This window comes from Pocillopora damicornis, chromosome 7 (assembly GCF_964200805.1).
Source record: "Pocillopora damicornis chromosome 7, jaPocDami1.2, whole genome shotgun sequence".
Lineage (NCBI taxonomy): Eukaryota > Metazoa > Cnidaria > Anthozoa > Scleractinia > Pocilloporidae > Pocillopora > Pocillopora damicornis.
In genome coordinates, this window is record NC_142676.1 from 23,480,131 (window position 1) to 23,500,526 (window position 20,396).

General features: G+C 37.1%; 1 protein-coding gene and 1 pseudogene across 4 annotated transcripts in view; one reads left to right on the top strand and one right to left on the bottom strand.

The window, feature by feature from the left end:
• The window catches only part of LOC149043219 (carbonic anhydrase-like), a 21,798-nt gene extending 1,470 nt beyond the window's left edge, over positions 1–20,328 (top strand). Inside the window, exons 1-10 of one of the 4 annotated variants that reach the window (XM_089212380.1) lie at positions 909–969; positions 4,535–11,832; positions 12,587–15,637; positions 16,613–16,678; positions 17,039–17,083; positions 17,413–17,741; positions 18,024–18,083; positions 18,597–18,663; positions 19,192–19,382; positions 20,127–20,328. In XM_089212380.1, coding sequence (XP_089068506.1) covers positions 16,615–16,678; positions 17,039–17,083; positions 17,413–17,741; positions 18,024–18,083; positions 18,597–18,663; positions 19,192–19,382; positions 20,127–20,243 — 873 coding nt within the window. In that variant the 5' untranslated portion in view covers positions 909–969; positions 4,535–11,832; positions 12,587–15,637; positions 16,613–16,614 and the 3' untranslated portion in view covers positions 20,244–20,328. Of the gene's footprint in view, positions 1–645; positions 970–4,534; positions 15,638–16,612; positions 16,679–17,038; positions 17,084–17,412; positions 17,742–18,023; positions 18,084–18,596; positions 18,664–19,191; positions 19,383–20,126 lie in introns of those variants that run through there. The other 3 variants (XM_089212378.1, XM_089212379.1, XM_089212377.1) reach the window with 3 other exon arrangements.
• LOC149043220 (uncharacterized) lies at positions 2,296–3,881 on the bottom strand (annotated as a pseudogene).
• Positions 20,329–20,396: the final 68 nt, after the last annotated feature.

Genomic DNA, 20,396 nt, shown 5'->3' on the forward strand with positions numbered 1-20,396 from the left:
ATTTAAAATGTTCATAAACATGTAGTGTATTCTTAAGAATAGGGTCAAAAATGGCCTGGAGATAATCTCTATATTAGGGTAGATACAAATTATTTTGATTTGGAACTGGAAATGGTGTACATGTAGTTGAACAGCAAGTGGACATGATTGCATGACTTTCTCTTGAGCCCACTAGTTCTCAATTTGACTTCATCACTTTGTGATTTTTTTTTAGCTTGTTTCACAATTCATGGTTTTACAATTGTTATGCAGTCAATGATTAGTTCAACCACATTTCTACTACTCCAGTTAAATGTCTTGACTTATATAACTACAGATATATCAATACAGTTATCAAAGATAAACATTCACAATGATTATTATTTTCTTTCCAAGTATAAGTTTGCAGAAGTCTCTAAAGAGGATATTGTTGAGGTGCAATTCAGCATCCTTAAAATGACAGTTTTGCTTTTTATGGAAGACTAGTATAAAATGTATACTTTGTAAATCATTCCAGTTTTATTCAAACTCTTTGCCCCTTAACTGTGACCATTTCATTCTGCAATTTGGTGGAAGAATGTTTCCATGGCTTGGAAAAGCTGATTGATGATTGCAGAGGATGATGAAGACTGAAATAATCAACATTTGCTTTTCACTTCTTTTCAGATGACTAAAGCCAGGAGCCCAGTGCTTACTGATGCATTGGGCTAAAGACAAGAGGGAATTTTCTTGCCACAGACAGTGGAAGCAATAATACTTAAAGGCAATGCATGTACATGTAGAGCATCAGTTCTTTAGTGGAATGGGATGTACAAGTCTGGCAAAAATCAGTGTACAATCATGCCACAGAGGCTGAATGTAAACCCCTCGAAAATTGGCTAGTGCACTGAGAATACTTTGGCAACTTGGGTGGAGACTTTCAAGAGGTTTAGACTTCAAAGGTTCTACTGATGATCCCATGTCTAACCCCTTTTTACAACTTCTACAAGGGTAAGTTTACTTTTTCCTTCTGCATCTGGTAATAATAATAATAATAATAATAATAATGATAGTAATAATAATAATAATAATAATAATAATGATAGTAATAATAATAATAATAATAATAATAATAATAATAATAACAACAATAATATATAGCACTCATTTCCAGAGTTAGATCATGGCACCTTATGATGTTTGTACCTAAGATTACATAAAATACACCATCTTGATAAAGAATTGATTAAAAATAGAAAATAAATTAATCTGATATACTGCAACTTAAAAGCAGTTGTTAAGAAATGCAAAATAAATTTTGGTGGTTTTGGTTGTTATGGTGGCTGTTTTGGCTGAGCATGAATTGCTGTGTGAGGAAGATTGTCATCCTCATCACCATTGTGGGCACAGCTTGCCTTTTAAGGAGTTGATCCACATGCTTACAGCTGTATGGTCTACTTCTTCATTGTTATACTTTGCTTGATATCAAAGTGGGTCAGGTTTAATTTCTTTGAGTACCTCCTTCCACTCGACCCTAGATTTACGTTCTTTGAAGGAACACTTTCCCTTCCTTTAAATTTTTGGTTTTTATTTGGGGTACGATGTGACAACTGCTGGGTTTCCCCATGATTCTGGACCTATGGCTAAATTAGATCCAGTGGGGTTTGTTAGAAGGTGGTTGAGTGCCAACTCTGCTGGTGTAATTACTATTTTTGTTTGAGGCGTTGATAGGTATGTTTGTAGGAATCTCTGCTGTGCTTAATTGTTCCTCCAAACCCTTCAAACTTCTTCATCTCTACTTTCCAAATATACTGACAGGCCTCTCTACCAAGTCATCAGACCACAGATATGTAGGGGCTGTTTTCTCCTGTAAAATTCTATTCCTCGTCTTAAATTCAGTGAATCATTCACTAACAAATCTAAACTGAATGAATAGTTACTTTATCTTATTGTCTGTGAGTAAACAACTAGCTGAAGGAAAAAATCCTTCCACTAATAGGGGACAATAAAGAAAGTAGATTGATTTAAAACATGTATACATATAAATAATTCAAAATAAGTAAAATGAAACACGCATGATTCTCTGTTCTCAAACAGAAACGAAACTCGGAGATTCTCTGAGTTTCGTGCTTACGCACTCGTCGGACAGATTTAATGAAAGACATTCTTGTAGGCTAATTTACATATATAAAAAAGGTAGCTCTTGATTACAATAGGTTTTTGTAATATAATAGGCGAGAAAAAGCGACAATTACAATGGATATGGGTGTATTAATGAAGGACAATGGGGCAGTAGGTGTGAATATATTGACGAAAGTCTATTGTAGCAGGGAGACGTCAGATGTTCTTTAGATAAAACTTGTTTTTGTGACGGCATTTAGATATAAGTTCGGATCTTTTATTCAGCAAGTTGTTGCTGTTGGACTTAATAATCATGAGTTTTTCGGTCAGGCAAAGGTCACATCTTTTCGTCGTGTTGTTGTAGGGCCTGGCTCTTGCAATAATGGACCATTTTATGTTGAAGTTTACAGAGTTGTCCTTCAGTTGCCAGATGTATTTGGATAGTTCAGTGCTGTTAGTGTATTTTCTGTGTCGGAATGTAACCTTGTGTTGATTAAATCTTTGTTTAAAAGTTCCTTCGGTCAGTCCAATGTAGTTTTTAGGGGTCGTTTTGTTGTCTGTAGTGGTGATTTGTGTGTTGTAGATAATGCTGGAAGACAGGCAATTGTTGTTGAGGGGGCACTGTTGTTTAGATCTGCAGTTGCAAAGGCTTTCGTTATTGTCTTGGTTGTTGTTGTTAGATAGTACTTTCTTATTGTGTTTGTTAATGATCGATCCCATGTTCTCCGTACAACTGTAGCTGACCTTTACGTTGTTCTTGTTGAATAAACTATGGTATTTGTGATGTTTTGGAAAATGCTTCGATGCCAGTCTAAGAAATGATTTGCCGATGTTTGAAAGGAGGGTTGTACCAGATAATGTTTCTTTGTCGGATTCTTCTGGTATACTAAGAGCTATGTTGAACTGTTTATCAACAAGCTCCGCTGGATAATTTTGCGATTTCAAATACCCTTTGTATTCCTTACATCTATTTTGCAAAAAGTCGTCAGTAGAACAATTGCGTTTGATTCTTAAGGCTACCCCAAAGGGGTCTGCTCTTTTGCAATGTACGGGGTGTGAACTCTAATGGTAGGTAGAGGTGGCTATCAGTGGGTTTAGCTTAAACATGACTGCTAATAAACCCGTCACGAAGATGCAACGTGAGATCAAGGACATTCAAATGACTGTCAAAGTAAACCAATTCAAATTTGATAGTAGGGTACAAACCGTTAATATAATTAGTAAATTCCAATAATTTAGGTAAACCGTGAGTCCGAATGTCAAAAATATTATCCCTGTATCTCCACCAAAGCATAGGTTTCAGACTACCTCCAAATTTGGCTCTCATCGATGACACCCATCGCCAAATCTGCATAACAGCAGGCGTTTTTCGGTCCCTTGGCCGTGCTATGTTTCTGAACAAAATCCTGACCAGAAAACTGCCAATTATTTACCCTGAGGCAAATTTCAACGGCCTCAACTAAACAGTCAGTAGAAGGAATGTTAACAGATCTGGAGTTAAGTGCCCTTCTAACTGCTGAAATACCTATATCGTTGTCGATGTTCGGAAACATTGAGACTACATCCCAAGACACAAGTAGGGACCCCTCAGGGAATGGGCCTTTTGCATTCAAATCCTCTAATTTGTTAATAAAATCAGTAGAATCCTTAAAAAAAGATGGAAGACTCTCTGAAAGAGGTTTGAGATAGAATTCTGTTAAAGCAGAAAGCCGTTCGATTGCTCTACCGCAACAGGATGTAATAAGTCGAAGTGGGTTATTACGTTTCTGTGTTTTGACATTCCGAAAAGCGACTCCCGGTTTTCAAATTTATCCATGTCATCAGTCACCTTTTGCAGGTCAACGTTCTTAGGCACAGGGCAAAATGCTGGTCCTTTCTTAAGGAGAGAGCGCTCTGCATCTGTGAGTTCAGACGAGGTTAGATTAATAGGATTCTGTACATACATATATATATATATATATATATATATATACATGTGTGTATATATATATATATATATATATATACATACGTGTATATATATATATATATATATACATATATATACACATATAACAAGAAAAATATAAAGAAAAGAAAAACTAAATACATAAAACAATCAAACTAAAAAAATTACTTGTAATGAAATTATATTCATATCGATATTGACCAAATACAATTGCTAAGGCGGCAACTGCAACTGTCATATAAATGGATTTTTGACTGAAATGTCTCTTAAGACATTTTCCTTTTTTAGCTGGTTATGAGGTGCTTCCTTTTTAGTCATAGTAAGAAGCCCATTTGTGGCAAAGTCTTGAAGAGATATTCCATACTAGCTGTGACACCGATGCGGGTCGTTGGGAAGACTCCAATTCACTTGCTGTAGGCGTCAATTAAGATCTGTAGTAACTGCCCTAAAAATGCTTTAGTTTGGTCTTTATGTTCGTGAGACCAAGGCTTTTCTGGCCGTTTTCAGTGAAGGAGGGGTGGAGCTGATGATGCTGCAGTGGCTAACGAATATTACTGGACTTCACCTTTGCCTCAATATCTGTGGCCAATCCAGATCACCGCAGGAAAAAAGTCACGTAAGGGCTCACAGTATGCCTGCAACCAATGAACTTAACATCTCACCATGAGTGTCCTAACCTGCGAAGGTAAACGTAAATGCGCAAATCATAGATACAAACTTTATATTGGACATACCTTCAGAGTTTTACGAGTGTGTGCTGAAGGCGAATTGTATAATGCAGCATCATGCAGACACAACTAAAGTAATATGTATGGTCTGCTGCGGGAAATCAGCCGTTCCATAATCTGACACTTTACCTCGCCTTTAGTTAACTTTATACCATAAGAGAACGTTGACACTCACACTTTATTCGTTTCACCAGAAATTTTAAGAATTAGTTGACCCGCACTTAATAGTTTTGCGGGTCGATCCGTCTATTAAGGAAATTAAAAGAACAACTGATAAAAATGAGTTAATAAAAAAGTAGAGTACCATAAGGTATCTATAAAAGAGCGGTTGGAAACATATAACACCGTTTTGAGTTTACACAGCTGAAACCACAATTAATTATATAGTGGATTTTCAGCCTCTTTATTGCTGTGGTTGCCCTCGGATATGTGCCAGCTGTTTTCCCATCTCCTCAAACTTTCTCCTTATCGATTGGGTGCGACACTATGTATTGAGGAAGACTCCAGTTTGTCGATGGTAATAACTGACGTTTCGACAGCTTTAGGGAAAGTCATCATCAGCTCTCTTCATGATATTATTTTTCCCTCAGCAGTTTGGCCGTTTCCATTTAATTATCTCGCAGTTGGCTTGGGATTGTATCAGCTATTGCTCAAATTTTTCCAGGTTTTCATTTTTCTCCATTAGTTGTTTTGCCCGATTACCTTTTTCATAAATCGATTCGCTTCGAATCGATTACTCGCTTTTATCAAAATCACACAGGATTGAAATATTAAACCGATCTTGTCACACGTGGTGAGAAATCATGATATTTCTGTCAATAATTCCTACAACCTTCACTGCAAATTAGTTTTTTTCTTCTGATGTTAAGGGAGTTCACTGACAACTTAGGTGAGGTCGCCGACCACCTAGCTGAGTATCAGTTTACTCACGAGTGAGACAAGTTTGCCAAAAAGATAATTACGTTGGCAGAATGAAATAAATAAAATGAAGCTTCTCTGAAAGAAAGGCCTCTCAATTTCCCTTAACAGTCTATTCGGTTTCCTAGCTGACAGAATGTTGCCATCTCTCATTTCCATTCCCTGAAAACTGGACTCGTTCATTCTCTTCTTTAAAAGTGAATTTTTGTGAGGACGACTTTCCAGGAAGAAGCTGACCGAGCATAACGGCTGCCGCTGGAGTCAGGTCTATCTTTTCATTTGCGGACTCATCAGAGCCCTATGTGTGAAGCCAGTCGGTTAATTTACTACTTTAAAAAGATTTGCTCAACAAAAGGAGCTTGAGGACAAGCTAGAAAAGGTATCTCAATTGTATTTGCAATGTAATGAAGGCTAGTTGGCGTAATAAACTACATTTCATCTTTGTTCCCAGTGTTCAACGTAAGTTGTAGTTTGTCGTAGCAGGCCTTGTTTCTTTGCGAGATGAAAATTGCATATCTTATGTTAAGTAGTGTGACGCTTGCGACGAGAGACGAAACTTCGAGGGGTGTCGCTAAGTGTCGCTGATGTCGGGACTATTTTACAGGTCGTAGTAAAACCACGAAAACCAAGATGACGGTTAACGGTGTTTATTCAGATCATGAAGACAAAGACGAAGACGATCACAAAGACGATCACGATCGTAAACTGAAATTACAATAATATTATAACGAATGCATGAATCTACTTGAATTGGTGCGAAAGGCATGAAAGAAACGCTTTACGTACCTATGTCGATAACGCGATTAAAATAACAACAATTAACGTAAATTAACATAAACAAATCATAAAAGGCTAAATTAAAACTACTCGAGATTCAAAGATCGGCTACACGATGAACATTTGCGGCTGATTAACAGCCCAAAGACTAAAATGTGGGCGTTGCTGTCTGAGCGTCTAGTTCTTTCAAATTACTCTTTTGATTTCGAGATAATTAGTTGTACTATTATACAACACAGTACAAATGTGCGCTATCGCCCAAGGCGAAAAACTAAACTTAAACACATTGAAATAAAACTAACAAAATTACTTACATATCGGTTCCGCTTGTGCCAAAGGTTTAGAACGAAAGAACGAAGGTACTGCTATTCAAGGCGAAATCTTGCGAAACTCTGGCTTAAAGGGACGCTAACTTAGCTTCTATATGCGCGTGGTGACGCTACAAGATCCGATTACAAACCAATAGGAAAAAGATAAGCATTGTAACTACGATCGTAACTAGGCACACAAAGTAATTGATAATTGATCTAATCAAAAAACTGTTCCTTTGTTCGATATCCTCAACAAGCAGTAAACGTTACAAAGAAGTAAAGAGGTAAAAGTAGCGAAAAATGTTCAAAAAATTCTTAACTTGCAACGATACCTTGTATTCAAAATAAGTACAATTAAACAAGAATCGTTACAGTCTGTATTAACTCTGGGGAAATGACATGATTTGTTTCCACAATTATTTTCATATTTTATATAGTTCCCTCGGGTCTAGCTTCTGTTTCTTTCCAAAAATATTGGGCTCTTTACTCTATGAACTCTCACGAGGCTTTCGACACTTTTGATCTTAGCGGGATGCGGGATGCCTGTCACATGATCCTTAAGTTATGGATTGTCACATCTTGGTTTCCTTGAAATGGCTTAGCTTGTTCACCTCAGAGCCTCAGTGGTTGAGCATCGGAACGTGCTTCCTCTTTGGGGCTCAGAATTTTCGCTTTTTCCACGCTCGTGATCTAACGAAAGAACACCTTTCTTTTGTTTTGTTGCTATTCAAGGTCATACACTCTTCCTACTGTATTTTTGTTGAACGAAAATATTTTAGCAAAAAGTATTGTATATAGGACCAAAAGTTCAAAAGAACGGTTAACGTTCCTATAGTGGACCCGATAAGATCCTCTTTAAAACTGGTTGTTCTAGTTCGCTGTTCTTGGTCTCGCCTTCTCGCCTTGATCTCGCGGCAACCATCTGCGAACGAGATCCCGAAATACCAGGTCCGTCAACATGGAGGCATCTTCTAAGGATCTGGTTCAAATGCATACCTCGAAAAGGAGGACACCAAAACTGTACACATCAACCTTAAAAAGAAGATATGATGAAAATGAACTTTTTTTGAAAACAAAAGCTCTTCCATGAAGTCTTTTTTCATTTGCGAAAAGCTTTCGACTTTGCTAACCCCGAGTTTCATGGTCTGCATTGGTGCGAATGCAAAATGTAAACACAAAATTTGTTTAAGAAATACCCTCTCGGTCTGATTATTTGTGAATGCCTCTGATGCGCTTTAAATTCTTGCACCTGGACCAACTGTCATATTCTGTGGGTGTAGTTTGCTGTTCCATAATCGACAATTTTGCTCTTCAGTGATTTGCTTCTCGCCACAGCAACACGTTACTACCACGTACATCTCGATGAATAATCGGATACGAGTCCTTCTAAAAATCAGATAATTAAGTGCTTGAACCACATCCAAAGAGATGGAGATTTCTTCACTTGTTGGAAGTGATCTTTTATCCAACAGTACCCGCAGAGTTGATGCCATTAACTCAGTGATTAGAGAGGACTTCTCTCATCAATGGTCGCTCCAATGAACTGGAGGAGACACGGATTTCGGCATTTCGCGGCGATATCAATCTCTCGTTTGAACAGTCCCCTTCCATAAAGTGAAAGAGTCCACCCATTAATCCTTTTTACGGCGTCATTACCACGACTATATGTGCCTTGAAAGACACTTTCTTAGCCTCCCCTATCTTATATTTGTACGCCAGCCGCACTTGACGGCGAGAGATTTCCCTGTTACGGTATAATCTAACCGACAGAAAAACACTACAATCTTACAAACTCAACTACTTTATTAAAGAGCGAGTAATGTTCTTAACATGGAGCGACTCCTAAAAACAGTACAATACTTATCGTTAATTAGCTTAATTAAGCCCACCACAGTTTATATCCTAGCTCACCACTGACACAATCTCACTGCTCTCTCCAAAGTTCCTTGAAATAAGCAATCTTCCGCAGGTATCCTCTCTCGGTATAGTTTTCAAAACAGTCGTCAATCCGATAACGACAACTACCCCTACTACAACATAAGTGAGTCTTTACATGTATTCACAAAGTGTTCTGGAACATTCCAGAAGCTTACATAAGAACTATTCTAGAAGTATTACATAATAAATGCATGACTTGATTAAATGTTATGGAAAGTTCTATGGTATGCAAGTCAGCATGACTCAGCAGTCTGGAGATTTCTAAAAGCTTATATTTTCAATAATTACTCATAACAACCCAATCGGGCGTCTCGGTTTGTGGACTTCCAGTTAATGCTTGCCGAGCTGTCAGGAAAGACGAGTATAGTTTGTTTATTTCTCGTTTTTTTTCCTAGTCCCAATTTTTCCCTCGTGTCCAACAATTTGTATGCTACCCCATTCTTCTTTGTCGACGCCATGTTGTTTTCGTTCTCCTTCCTGTTTTGAAATGGAGAATTCCACCTTATGATAACTGATTCTTTAGCAGAGAGAATTCTCTTCGAAAGTGAGAAATTTATTTGCAAGAAGCTTAAAAATCTAACGAATAAAATGAGTGAAATTAAGAATTTCAACTCAAGGTGAGCAAGTATTTTATACTAAAGTAGTATTTCATTGTCTAATAATATTACACCATATTATGTCTTCCTATGACAAATCAAGAGCTTAATGGACGTATGATCTTTTTTTTGCGATGTGTTCTTAGTCTTGTTACTCTGTTGTCTTTGAAACTCTTTTTCGTTGTTTTCCACATTTTCTGTTTTTCTTACGCATTTCTTTCTTTAATCTCTTTAATATTTCGCCTAAATTCAAGTATTCTCTGAACTATATTTTCTTCTAAAGAAAAGTGTGATGATCTTGATAACTGTAGAAAAATCTGCTTTTGCGAGAATTCTGTTTTACGATAACTACAATGTTGAGAAACCTTGTCAAGACTTCCCGGTAAGATATGATCAGATTTCAAGTCAATGGGTCATCCTAAAGAACAATTTCAGCAGTGAAAGTATTTTGAATTCTATCTTGAAATGAATTTTCTACCTCTCATTAGTACAAATTATATATTACCTGCTCATCAGAATTCATTCGATGTGAAAATTACTTTTTAGGTAACTCTGCCCTAAGCTTCTTTGTTCAACTCGTGGTAAAAGGTTGGGAGTCAAAATGGCGGGTTGCTGCTTTTGCTTGGTGACCATTACATTAAATTTCAAATTAAAATGAAAACGCATAACAAGATGTTATCTACGGCATATTGCTCTCTTACCCTTTTAAGTCAAGTACTCAAAGTCAAGGAAAAAATATGTAAAATTGATATGGGTTAATTTCCTAGATCATACTATTACAATCTGCAACAGAGTAGTTGTTGTACATCAATTAATATATTTAATAGCATGTCAGTTGCAACCCTTAGTCCTTTCCTATGATCCCTTCTCTAGCCGAGCAATCCAGTACCTCTCTGTTCAGAAATATTATTGAAAGGGGATGGGGAATGTTCAATTATGAATCATACAACAAGAGCTTAATTTTGTTGCAAATTGAAGCCTTCAAGTACATAATTCGGCCCATGTTCAGTCGTAATTTATCCTAACCTCGAGCTCTGTAACTGAAATTAAATTTGTCAGTCCTGCAATCAGTACAGTATGAACAGGATTCAATGAAGGTTAAGTCCGATCAAGCAGGATTCAGTTTCTTAGACCTCATCTTATTGATACAATCTTCCGTCGATCGCTTGACATTGAATTATTGTACCAAGAACCCACCTGATACTCCCAATATTCCTATTATGAATTATCGTACCAATAACCCACCTGACACTCCCAATATTCCTATTATATCACTCCATATGAACCCAGATTTGAGTGCCCTCCCAAAGTACAAGTTAACCTTGGAGCGGAAGGCAGTATTGGCCGCTGAAATCTTCTTCCTCATATGAGATCGAAACAAGGCAACGACAAACTAATATTCGGCGCACTTTTTTGGAAGCCGTTAAAAACGTTGATTGAGCCCGCGCAACCCAAATCGGATATAGGGCGGTTATCAAGCACTTAACATCGATCCTGTTTCTCTTGCGAGCTATCGTAGCCGCGATAATTTACATTAAATTACGTGCGAACATATCATTTCGTTTCCTGAGGGAATCGTTCATTTGAATTGGTCCTATACCCTTGTGATACCCACTTTGAGGATCTTGGCTTATTTGTATCAATATAAAAAACATCGATATTTATAAAAAAAATTGCTTAATGAAAATTTGTTAAACTATGCAGTGAGTGTATAAAATTCATAGAGCCTAAATGGAAGGAAATATGAAAATATTACATAATGAAAGAGCTAAAAAATAATGATATCGTGGAACATAGGCATGACGCATCAACGTCCAATATCTGTGCAAAATATTTTTCATTTCCAAGTGCACCGCAGCGTCAAGATATTGAATTACTCGATATTAATTGAATCTACCTCGCACAGATTTTGCATTCAAGGTAGTGCTAATTTTTCACCTTCCAGCTTGCAGCTCAAACCTTGATTTATGAGATTGCAAAGTATGGGATTGTTCGAATCAATAAGAAACAAATCAAGTCCTTTTTGTCATTAACTTTTTTGAAATGGGGTCTCACGAAGTATTGGGCTTTCGTCAATACGACCTCAGATGTCACCAGCGCAAGGTCTGGATCTGATAGTTATTTTTGTTTGGATGTTGTTTGGTAAATAAGCTAAATATGAACCTTCACAAACTTAATAGACTGGTATTTACTTCGCAGATTAGTCAGGCAAAAAAATTATTGAACAATGTACGCAGAATATGATTATGCATTTCCTTAAACAAGAAGATCCTGTCTTCTGTTCTAAATACAGGTACACGTCAAGTATTATTTGCTCCCTGGCAATATCGAAGTCAACATTATTTTAGTGTCATCATACTTCAAGTACAATTTACCTCGTGCGCTGAACCCGGTGCGTAGTCAACTTCTGATTCCTTAGTGTTGTATTCACCCTCTATAGTGTGATTGTGCGTATTTTTTCCACCATTAAAGGTCCCGTCCTTCTCAATGGTTGACGCCTTGCAAGCATTTTCATTTATTCGTGCAGAGCAAAGCCGGTAGGTCGTTTTTTTCCGCTTGTGTTGCAGTGGTAGGTAAATCCCTGGCTGTCTTGTAGTCAGCTATTTCCCGTTTTTCTTCCTTGCTGAATGTACTCAAAGTGATGGGCTCTCGATAAGAATCATTTATTACTGAAATGGGAGATGAATTTTAAAAAATGGTCGATGATTTCGATCCTCATAGCTCTCTTAAAACGGGAATATGACACCAGCCCATCATTGGCTGCCATACTGTTGTTACATCATTGGCTGTATGTTAAACGGTTGTTTTACTTCGAGATTGCTTTACCGTTTTAATCAGCAAATAATTCCCAGTGGATCCCAAGATATAATTTTCGAGTCTAGGGTTCCCAAGGCAATGAAGACTCCTTGTAATCGTGCAGTGAGTCCGTCCGTGAACATTCCCATCATTCCCAGTGGCCCTACGCATGCAAAAGTTGTTAGAGTAATTTATTTGGAAAAATGGCTGGAGGAGAATTTCCGAGTTGTTTTTATGACCCAAAATTCACTTCTTGCATCCATCATTCAATCACTTCTTGTTTCCACTCCTGCTAACTATTTGGTTAGTCTGCTAGCGTACAAGGCTTTCACATGTTCAACCGAATATATAGGGCTCAACTGATTAATATACTTTCCTATTTATAAGCCTTGTTTTCAAACATTGTTGATCTGGAATTTGAACACTCGATCGCCAGAAAACACAATATCGATGAACTGTATTCTAAAAAGATTGAAATCTACCTTTTTTCTAAAGCGGAAAAAGAAAAAATACGCTGAGCGTCTCGAATGCCGATTTCTGATCAGAGAAGGTGACGTTCCGCATGAAAAGAACGGGGAGAAGTAAGTGGATAAAAAGTTTGAATATGAAGTCGGTGTTTCACCCCTTCATAATTCATTTCCGAGTTTAGTGGTCCACGGCAACTTTGAATTTCAACACGCTGAACCCACCTTGTACCTTTTGAGATGTCTCCTTGAAAGACACTGGCACACTTATACTAGGGGAAAATAGTTATGATATACAATATTGTTTTTAAAAAGGAATGAGTGAGTGATATGCAGTGATTGCATAACACTCATGAAGCCTTAAGAGAAGGGATTGTGGAAATATCAAAACTGACGGAACTCGAAGATATGAGGCCATTGGTCTGAGAATAACAGGGTTTTTTTTTTTGGGGGGGGGGGGGGGGGCAAGAGTCTTAAGTAAACTTTCTATTACTTTCAGTTTACCCTTTCACTCCAACGATCTTAATATAAAATATCCGGCCATAATGCATGTTTGTCATAAATTTCTTCGATGATATGTTGTTAAACAATATTTTCTTTTGGATAATTTTTCGGAAAGATTTCCTCAGAACCCCATACTGCTCCGAAACAAAGCCTTAGCTTCAATGGAAATGTATTGTTTTCGCCATTACTTACCAAGAACTTATGATTAGACAGTAAGTCGGCCATGCAAAATTTATGCCGACACAACCTGGTCTGGTTTCTATTTATGAAAGCTCTCTTGCAAACAAAGCTCGACTGTTGGCATAGAAAGCGACCAAAGTATCGACATGTATATAAATTTCATACTTCTATACATTTCCAACAGGAGAAGGAGACATAACTTACTTTGAAGTTTAATTTTTGAGGGAGCAAAACAGGGGTGCGGCCGTAGGAAAGTATGTGTGACGAAATCCTTACATTTGATACATCTATATGTATGCTCGAAACATTTCAGTACTGGAGGATATTCTGGAATAATAATTTGTACTAGGATATATTTTTTTGTGCTAGAAGATACTTTATAGGGTCCTTTACGAAAGAATAGTTCATAATAATATTTTATTCAACTACATATATGCTTATAAACATGATACACGATACATATTTAAAAAGGTGGACTGTGAAGTTGTTCTTATAAGAGGTCCCCTACTGAACTTTAAAACTATCAAAAAATTGTAAAAAGTGAAAATATGTACAATTAAAATATGAGGTTCTGTGTCAATTAATCATCATCCATCTTTTTAAGCCTTTTTTAAATTTGTCAACGCTAATTTCGTCAGTGAAGAGATGGTTTGGCAAACTGTTCCAGTCTTTGACGATTCTCAAGAAGAAGGAGTACATGCACATGTCACAAAGGAAACATTTTATTAGACGCGGAAAGAGACTGCGCACTGTTTCCAAGAATCATTGAAGTACAGTTGAACCCCGATGACTCGAACCCTCGTTAACTCGAATTCCCCGCAAATTCGGAGCAAAACTTATTTCCCTTGCATTTTCCGTATATATTTACAGTAATTTCAACCCCTATAACTCGAAACCCCTTAACATTTTGCACCGAAAGATTACCTTTACTCTTATTTATATGTTATGATAAATTGACCTTTGTCGATATCACACGTTTGTATGTCCGTAACAAAACAGTTTTGACAGCTCTTACCAGCAAAGAGAAATAATGCCACGTACTCTGGAATGGATCAATTGTTTCTGGTCTTTTTGTTCAAAACCTCTCTAACTCGAAGCCCGGATTACACGAAGTAATTTCAATTTCCCTTGGCAATTCGAGTTTCCGGGGTTCAACTGTAGTGTTGTGTGGGCAGTATATGTCAGGTCTTTGTCAGTCGATATTGACCCTCATTTGCATGAGGTGTGCTATTGGTATCTGTACATTAAAGAGCCAGAGCCAAAAAAATAAAAGTAGAGTTTCTCTATCTCCTTAGCTTGCTTTGCCAACTTTCTTTCTACTTTTCCCGGTGAATCTTGGATTTCGTCAAAATGCGAATTCCCCGTTAAGCGAAATGACTGCTAGTTCCAAAGAGTTCTTTGACGTGAAACTCGTCAGGGAGTTCGATATTGCGTTTTATTGGTCGCCGGCATGACCGCATTCTTTAATGAGGTGCGAAAATTGTAATTTGAAATGTAAAATCTCGTGATATCTGTTTTAGTCTGAAAATAGATATTCATGCAGAGGTGCAATTTTTCTTTTCTTTTTGCTCTCACCGTGGTTGATAGAGATAGAAAAATATTAAAGGTGAAGTTTTTCAATAGTGAACTAGAAATATATCAATTCAATCGAAATTCAGCATTTTGCATTGTTTTTTGTTGTTTTGTAACACAGAAAAGTTCCTTGTTTTTTTCCGATGATATTTACTTTGGAGTTTCTAATAAACCTTGTATTGTCAAGGCTGTTCATTCCATATCACATTTAATAAATATTAGAGTAAATATCAGACTGATTATTCCTGGATGCCTTATCATGACGTAGCATGGCCTACTTTGGCTCTCCAAACAAATATTACTTGTGTTTTCTGACAAATTTTCTGTAAATCACCGTGACTCGATTTCACCCTTTTTACATAGCTTTTATTCTTTAACCCCCAGCTTCGCCGTTTGTGGTATGGCAGACAGTGAACAGGCGTAGAAAACAAAAGTGAAATAAAAAGTAAAGCTTAATATATTTAATCACACCGGAATATATTTTTACTTCTTTTTACTATTTCTATATTGTTCCGTTTAGACAATATTGATCTCATTAATTTACCATATACCTCTTTAACTAAGGTCACTAATTCATGATTAGTAACAAGGAACAAAAATACTAGAATGGAACTGTCAAATATCACGTTTATGAGGTAAATCATCGCTTATTTTGATACTCCCGGTTATCAGTATCCACTAAAATTAGATTTAAACTATTCAATCAACGCCCACTGTAATACTCTCGATTATGTATATAAACATCCCTGATTTCCTGAACTTCATTGAGTTACCCCTAGTACGAAGACGAAGCTTAACTACTAAGTGGAGACCAAAATCGACCTCGGTAAGTCGTGTTTGATTTTGCTATAAAGTGATCAGAATTTTGTCTTCGTTATCAGCTATGCTCTTTCCATTTTTCATGCGGGTGTGTTCAGATGCTGAGGAGATTTAATGCGTGGTTTAGAATAATCCACCGAAAACCAGAAACTAATACTCCATTCACACCAAAGCTTAAACATGTCTTAAAGCTTCTTCGTTAAACACGGTTAAATGTTGTTTTTTCTTCGTAGAAGCTGCTTAATTCGATGTAGTTCATTGAAAAATTAATTTAAAGTTTGATTGAATCCTTTTAGAAATTTATTTTTTCTCCCTTCGGTTTCTGATTTTCAATTAGTTGAACCCAGGTTAACTAAACACGTTTTGCTGGTGTGAAAGAAGAATAAGTCTATTAGAGTTATCATTTCTAAACCACGATTCTAGCTATGAGAGTTGCCTATGTTGCATTAGGAGTTACTAATGGACTTGACTTATCTCCTTCCTTTCTTCGCTTTTGCTACTCTGTGGAAAAGTAGAACAAGGTGTGATAGTCTTTCATTGCATCAACGGGCAAAAAATTGTCTCTTGATTACAGATCTAATCTCTGATCGTTATCCAGTGAGCTGATTCCTTCTATTTCACTAAACTTTGTTCGAGGATGGATGTGTTTTACGGAAATATTATTTTTATCTCATGTCACAGCTGTTGCAAGATACATGTAATTTGCTCAAGTTTTCAATGTATTTCCATTTAAAGGTGATCACTAAATCTGAATTTACCTCGAGAGAGTGGATCTTAGGAACTAAAGTCTAAGAAATTTGTTCAAACAGTCAGAAATACTTGCTCCACAAAGGAGTCACTTTTTTTAAAATTAAAATTAAGTTTGCTGATGTTCTGTTAGACAGGCAGATAAAAAAAACGTTTTAACCCTTTTGTCTAATCTAATTATTTATCTAAATCTGTCGATCCGTACAATCATAATAAATCAAAATTTTCTTTGAAGGTATGTTGCTGTTGCTGCTGTTGTTATCGGTCCTTGGTGTGACAATGGGCACAAAATGCGAGGAACGTGAGTACCAAAACAGTTTATAAACAAACTTTCAGCTTTTGTCGTACATCAACGTGAAGTGCAAACCCTGACATTCGATAGCGTGTGTTATATTTCTTAAAGAGTCGCACGTGTTTCATCCCCTGTTTTTACTTCGGTTCGTAGCTCTGGAGAACCGAAAGAAAGAAAGAGAGAAGAAAAAAAAGAAAAACCAAGACGGACTCTACTGAAAACGTTTTTTCCTTACGAAATACATCGTGTCTCTTCCCTTGTTATTGACGTTTACTCATCAGGAATGATAATAATAATAATAATAATAATAATAATAATAATAATCGTTAAATGATAAACTAAGTTCTTTTCCCTTCTTATTTCTTACAGTGCAAGATGATGAATTTTTCAGCTACGGAGAAACTACTTCGGAAGGTATTCCTTCTTTTTCAAGACTGACATTAATTTTGGAGCATGCAGTTTAGAATATATTTCAGGAAATTTAACATGACATACTTCCAATCAGAAGAGATACTACTTCATCAAGGGTTACCCGCCCCCACCTCCCCTTCCCCATTTGTTCAGTTTTCCGCGGCGGTTTTTCAGCTACTCGTTTTTATTCTTGGGGGAGGGGGGGAGGGTTAGAGTGATTATGTTACTCTAGAAAGAGCCTTAAAATGTATTCAACACAAAAAATATTAATCATTTGTAACAGCGGAGACAAAAATTAAGGCATCTCTGTAAAGTTCTTTATTTTATCTTAGCTCCTGGTCCGTCAGATTGGTATAAAAAATGGGAGCAATGTGATGGCAGGCGGCAATCTCCGATCAACATCGTCAGGACTCGGGTGAGGCGCAGACATTTCCGAACTTTGAAAATAGAATTCGACAGACTGGGAGGCCTGGTCACTGGGGAACTAAAAAACAATGGAAACGCTCCCACTTTTTTCGTAGACAAGGACAAAGGAACAGCGAAACTAAAAGGGAATCACCTCAAGGGCACTTACAAATTGGATCAGTTCCACGTGCACTTCGGGTGTAAAAACAACCGAGGATCTGAACACACTCTTAATGGCCACCGTTTTGCTGCCGAGGTAATTAGATGTAACTCTTGATTGTTTTCAAACAGGATTTCTTTTACCATTATTATTTTTGAGTCAATAAGCTCTATCGGCTCTGAGGCATCTTTCTCTCGGATTACAAAAAAACAATTGTCCTCTGACTTGTGAGTGGGTTCAAAGAGAAAGGAGAGATAAAAATGACACTTCTTCTTTCATTTCAGTTTGTCTTAGTGCTTATCTCAGATCCTTACTTAAATCCCACACTCATTAATAGATTAAAAGAAATTAACTCCTCAACTTCTGCTTTCCTTCCAGATTCACTTTGTATTTGTGAACTCAAAGGGACGAATTGCAGTAGTAGCCGTATGGCTCAGGGTAAACATACTGATAATAATACTTCATGTTCCCATTGGTGTTTTATTGTTTGTGTGCGTTACTATAAGTGATTTCTCGTATTCTTTTCGATCCAATAAACGCCAGCTTGGAAAATGAAAACGAGGAAGAACCGCGTGTAGGGCTTAAACTCAACTCGGTATCCACGTGGTATTTCTAAAGAGAGGGAAACACATTGTAACAGGGGAAAGTGAACAGTCAGATTTCAGTGAGCCGTTAGGTGTCTATTGATCATGAAAGAAAATCTACTTTGCCAAAGACTTTCCTAAAGTTTGCCACTTGATTAAAGACTAAATCAGCCTTCATTTCTTCCTTTATTTTCTTTCAACATTTAGCACCTTTTTTCCGAATATGAACGAAGACTTCTTTATAAAACTGATTATGCTTGTAAAATAGTGTATCTTACAAGAATCGCTGATAACCGTTAGTTGGAACCATGTAATTCCAATGTTAAAGTAACGCTTTGTTTTTTGTCTTGCATGATGTTGTTGTCAGGCTTCCAAATATGAAAACACTATTTTGGGAAGGTTGGCAAATCAGATGCACAAGATTATCGATGTTGGTACGTGAGCGAAACTGGATAATATATTAAGCGTTTTGCGAAAGGTGTTTCACCTCCTAGCTCCCGAGAGTGACCAGGACAGAATTTCTCATAACAATGTTAATACAATACCAAGCAGACAAGTGTTGAGAATCAAGAAAAATATACATCAAGGGATTATTAATTGATCCAATACCAAATTTGCCGAATTGTATGGAAAACAGCAAGGAGAATTACTGAGGAGATCTTAAGAATGAAATGGTTAACTTTTAGCGAACATCAGTAGCTCTGTGAGTTTTTTTTTTTATTCACTTCCATCTCAAGCAACATTTGAGAACTTCTCGACATCAAATGATGAAACACCTTAAAGGAGGGCGAAGGACATCTTTTTAATGAGAATGTCGATGAAGATATTTCCACAAACCTCGTTTATGGTAGTTCTTTAATCACCATCCATTTTGGTGTCGTGATTGTGGTTTCACCAAATGGTGATTGCTCTTAGTGTTAGAAAATATTCACAAACATCAAAAAATTAAATTGCCTTTACAGATGAGTCTACAAAAATAAGGAAGTCGGTCGGAATTCGCCTGATGCGCCTTATACCACGCAAAACTCGGAAGCACAAAACATTGGTTCTGTCAAACTACTACCACTACATGGGCTCCCTAACTACCCCTCCCTGCTGCGAAAACGTGTCGTGGTTTGTCTTGAAACATAGAGTTCCTATCACGGACTATCAGGTATTTATCAAACTTTTTGAGGAGGTCCAAAATTTGCTTGAGAAAGCATGATAGTAATTTTATTTTCAACAAAGCCAAGTAAGACTCAAGCAACCCTATCGATGCGAGAATTTTGATGTCAGACGGATAAAAAAAGAAACCCATAAGTCTCATTAGGGGTGGGGAGGGAGGGAAGGGTCTTGACCCCCTGACCCTCCCCACGGGATGGCTGTTGTTATCCAGCTTTAGAACTCACCCAAGTTGATACAACGGCCTCTGAGAAGAACATAAACTATGACAAGTGGACAGTGAGAGCTCAAACCAAAGCCATACTAAAGGACGGGAAAAAGAGAATGAAGAAGTCCTAGTCAATATAAGGAATCAAACTTCAAACCTTCGGAATCAGAATTTTTTCTTTGTCCCACGTTTATCGCAAGACGAAAAACATTTCACGACAGAGCTCAAAATTTGTCACCTTTTTTAGCAAGTTGTGAATTAGTGTTGCAATTGATTTGTTGGGAGGATAGACAAAGCAAATCAAAAAGAACCAATGCAATTGCAAGTTACTGTCGACGCTCAATTCAAAATAGCTTGCATGCGTAGATAGGACAGGTTCATTTATTTCCTCAAATATTGTTTTGAGTTAAAAAAGCCTAATATATTGCTATAAGTGAGGAAAATGATAGCATTTTGTCTGGGTTAGTTTAAGATGTATCTCAAAAAAAAGAGCTGTAGATTCACTTTCTTTCCTTGTTTCGTTTGTAGCTGTCGCAGTTCAGGGAGTTAAAAGGTCGATTCCCTAAGGACCCCCCGGACATGTGTGACAACTTCAGACCAATTCAGCCGCGGAATGGCCGCAAAGTCTATGCTGTTATCAATTAACCGGCTTGAAGAAATTGAAATGGAACATGTAAAATCATTGGTTGGCCGAGTGACAAACAAACTAATAAACTCAACAAGAAATAAACAATTGCGTCGTATTTTGGTTACATTTTACTCGAGCTTTTTCCTGAGGTTTCCTCTACTATGCCTCAT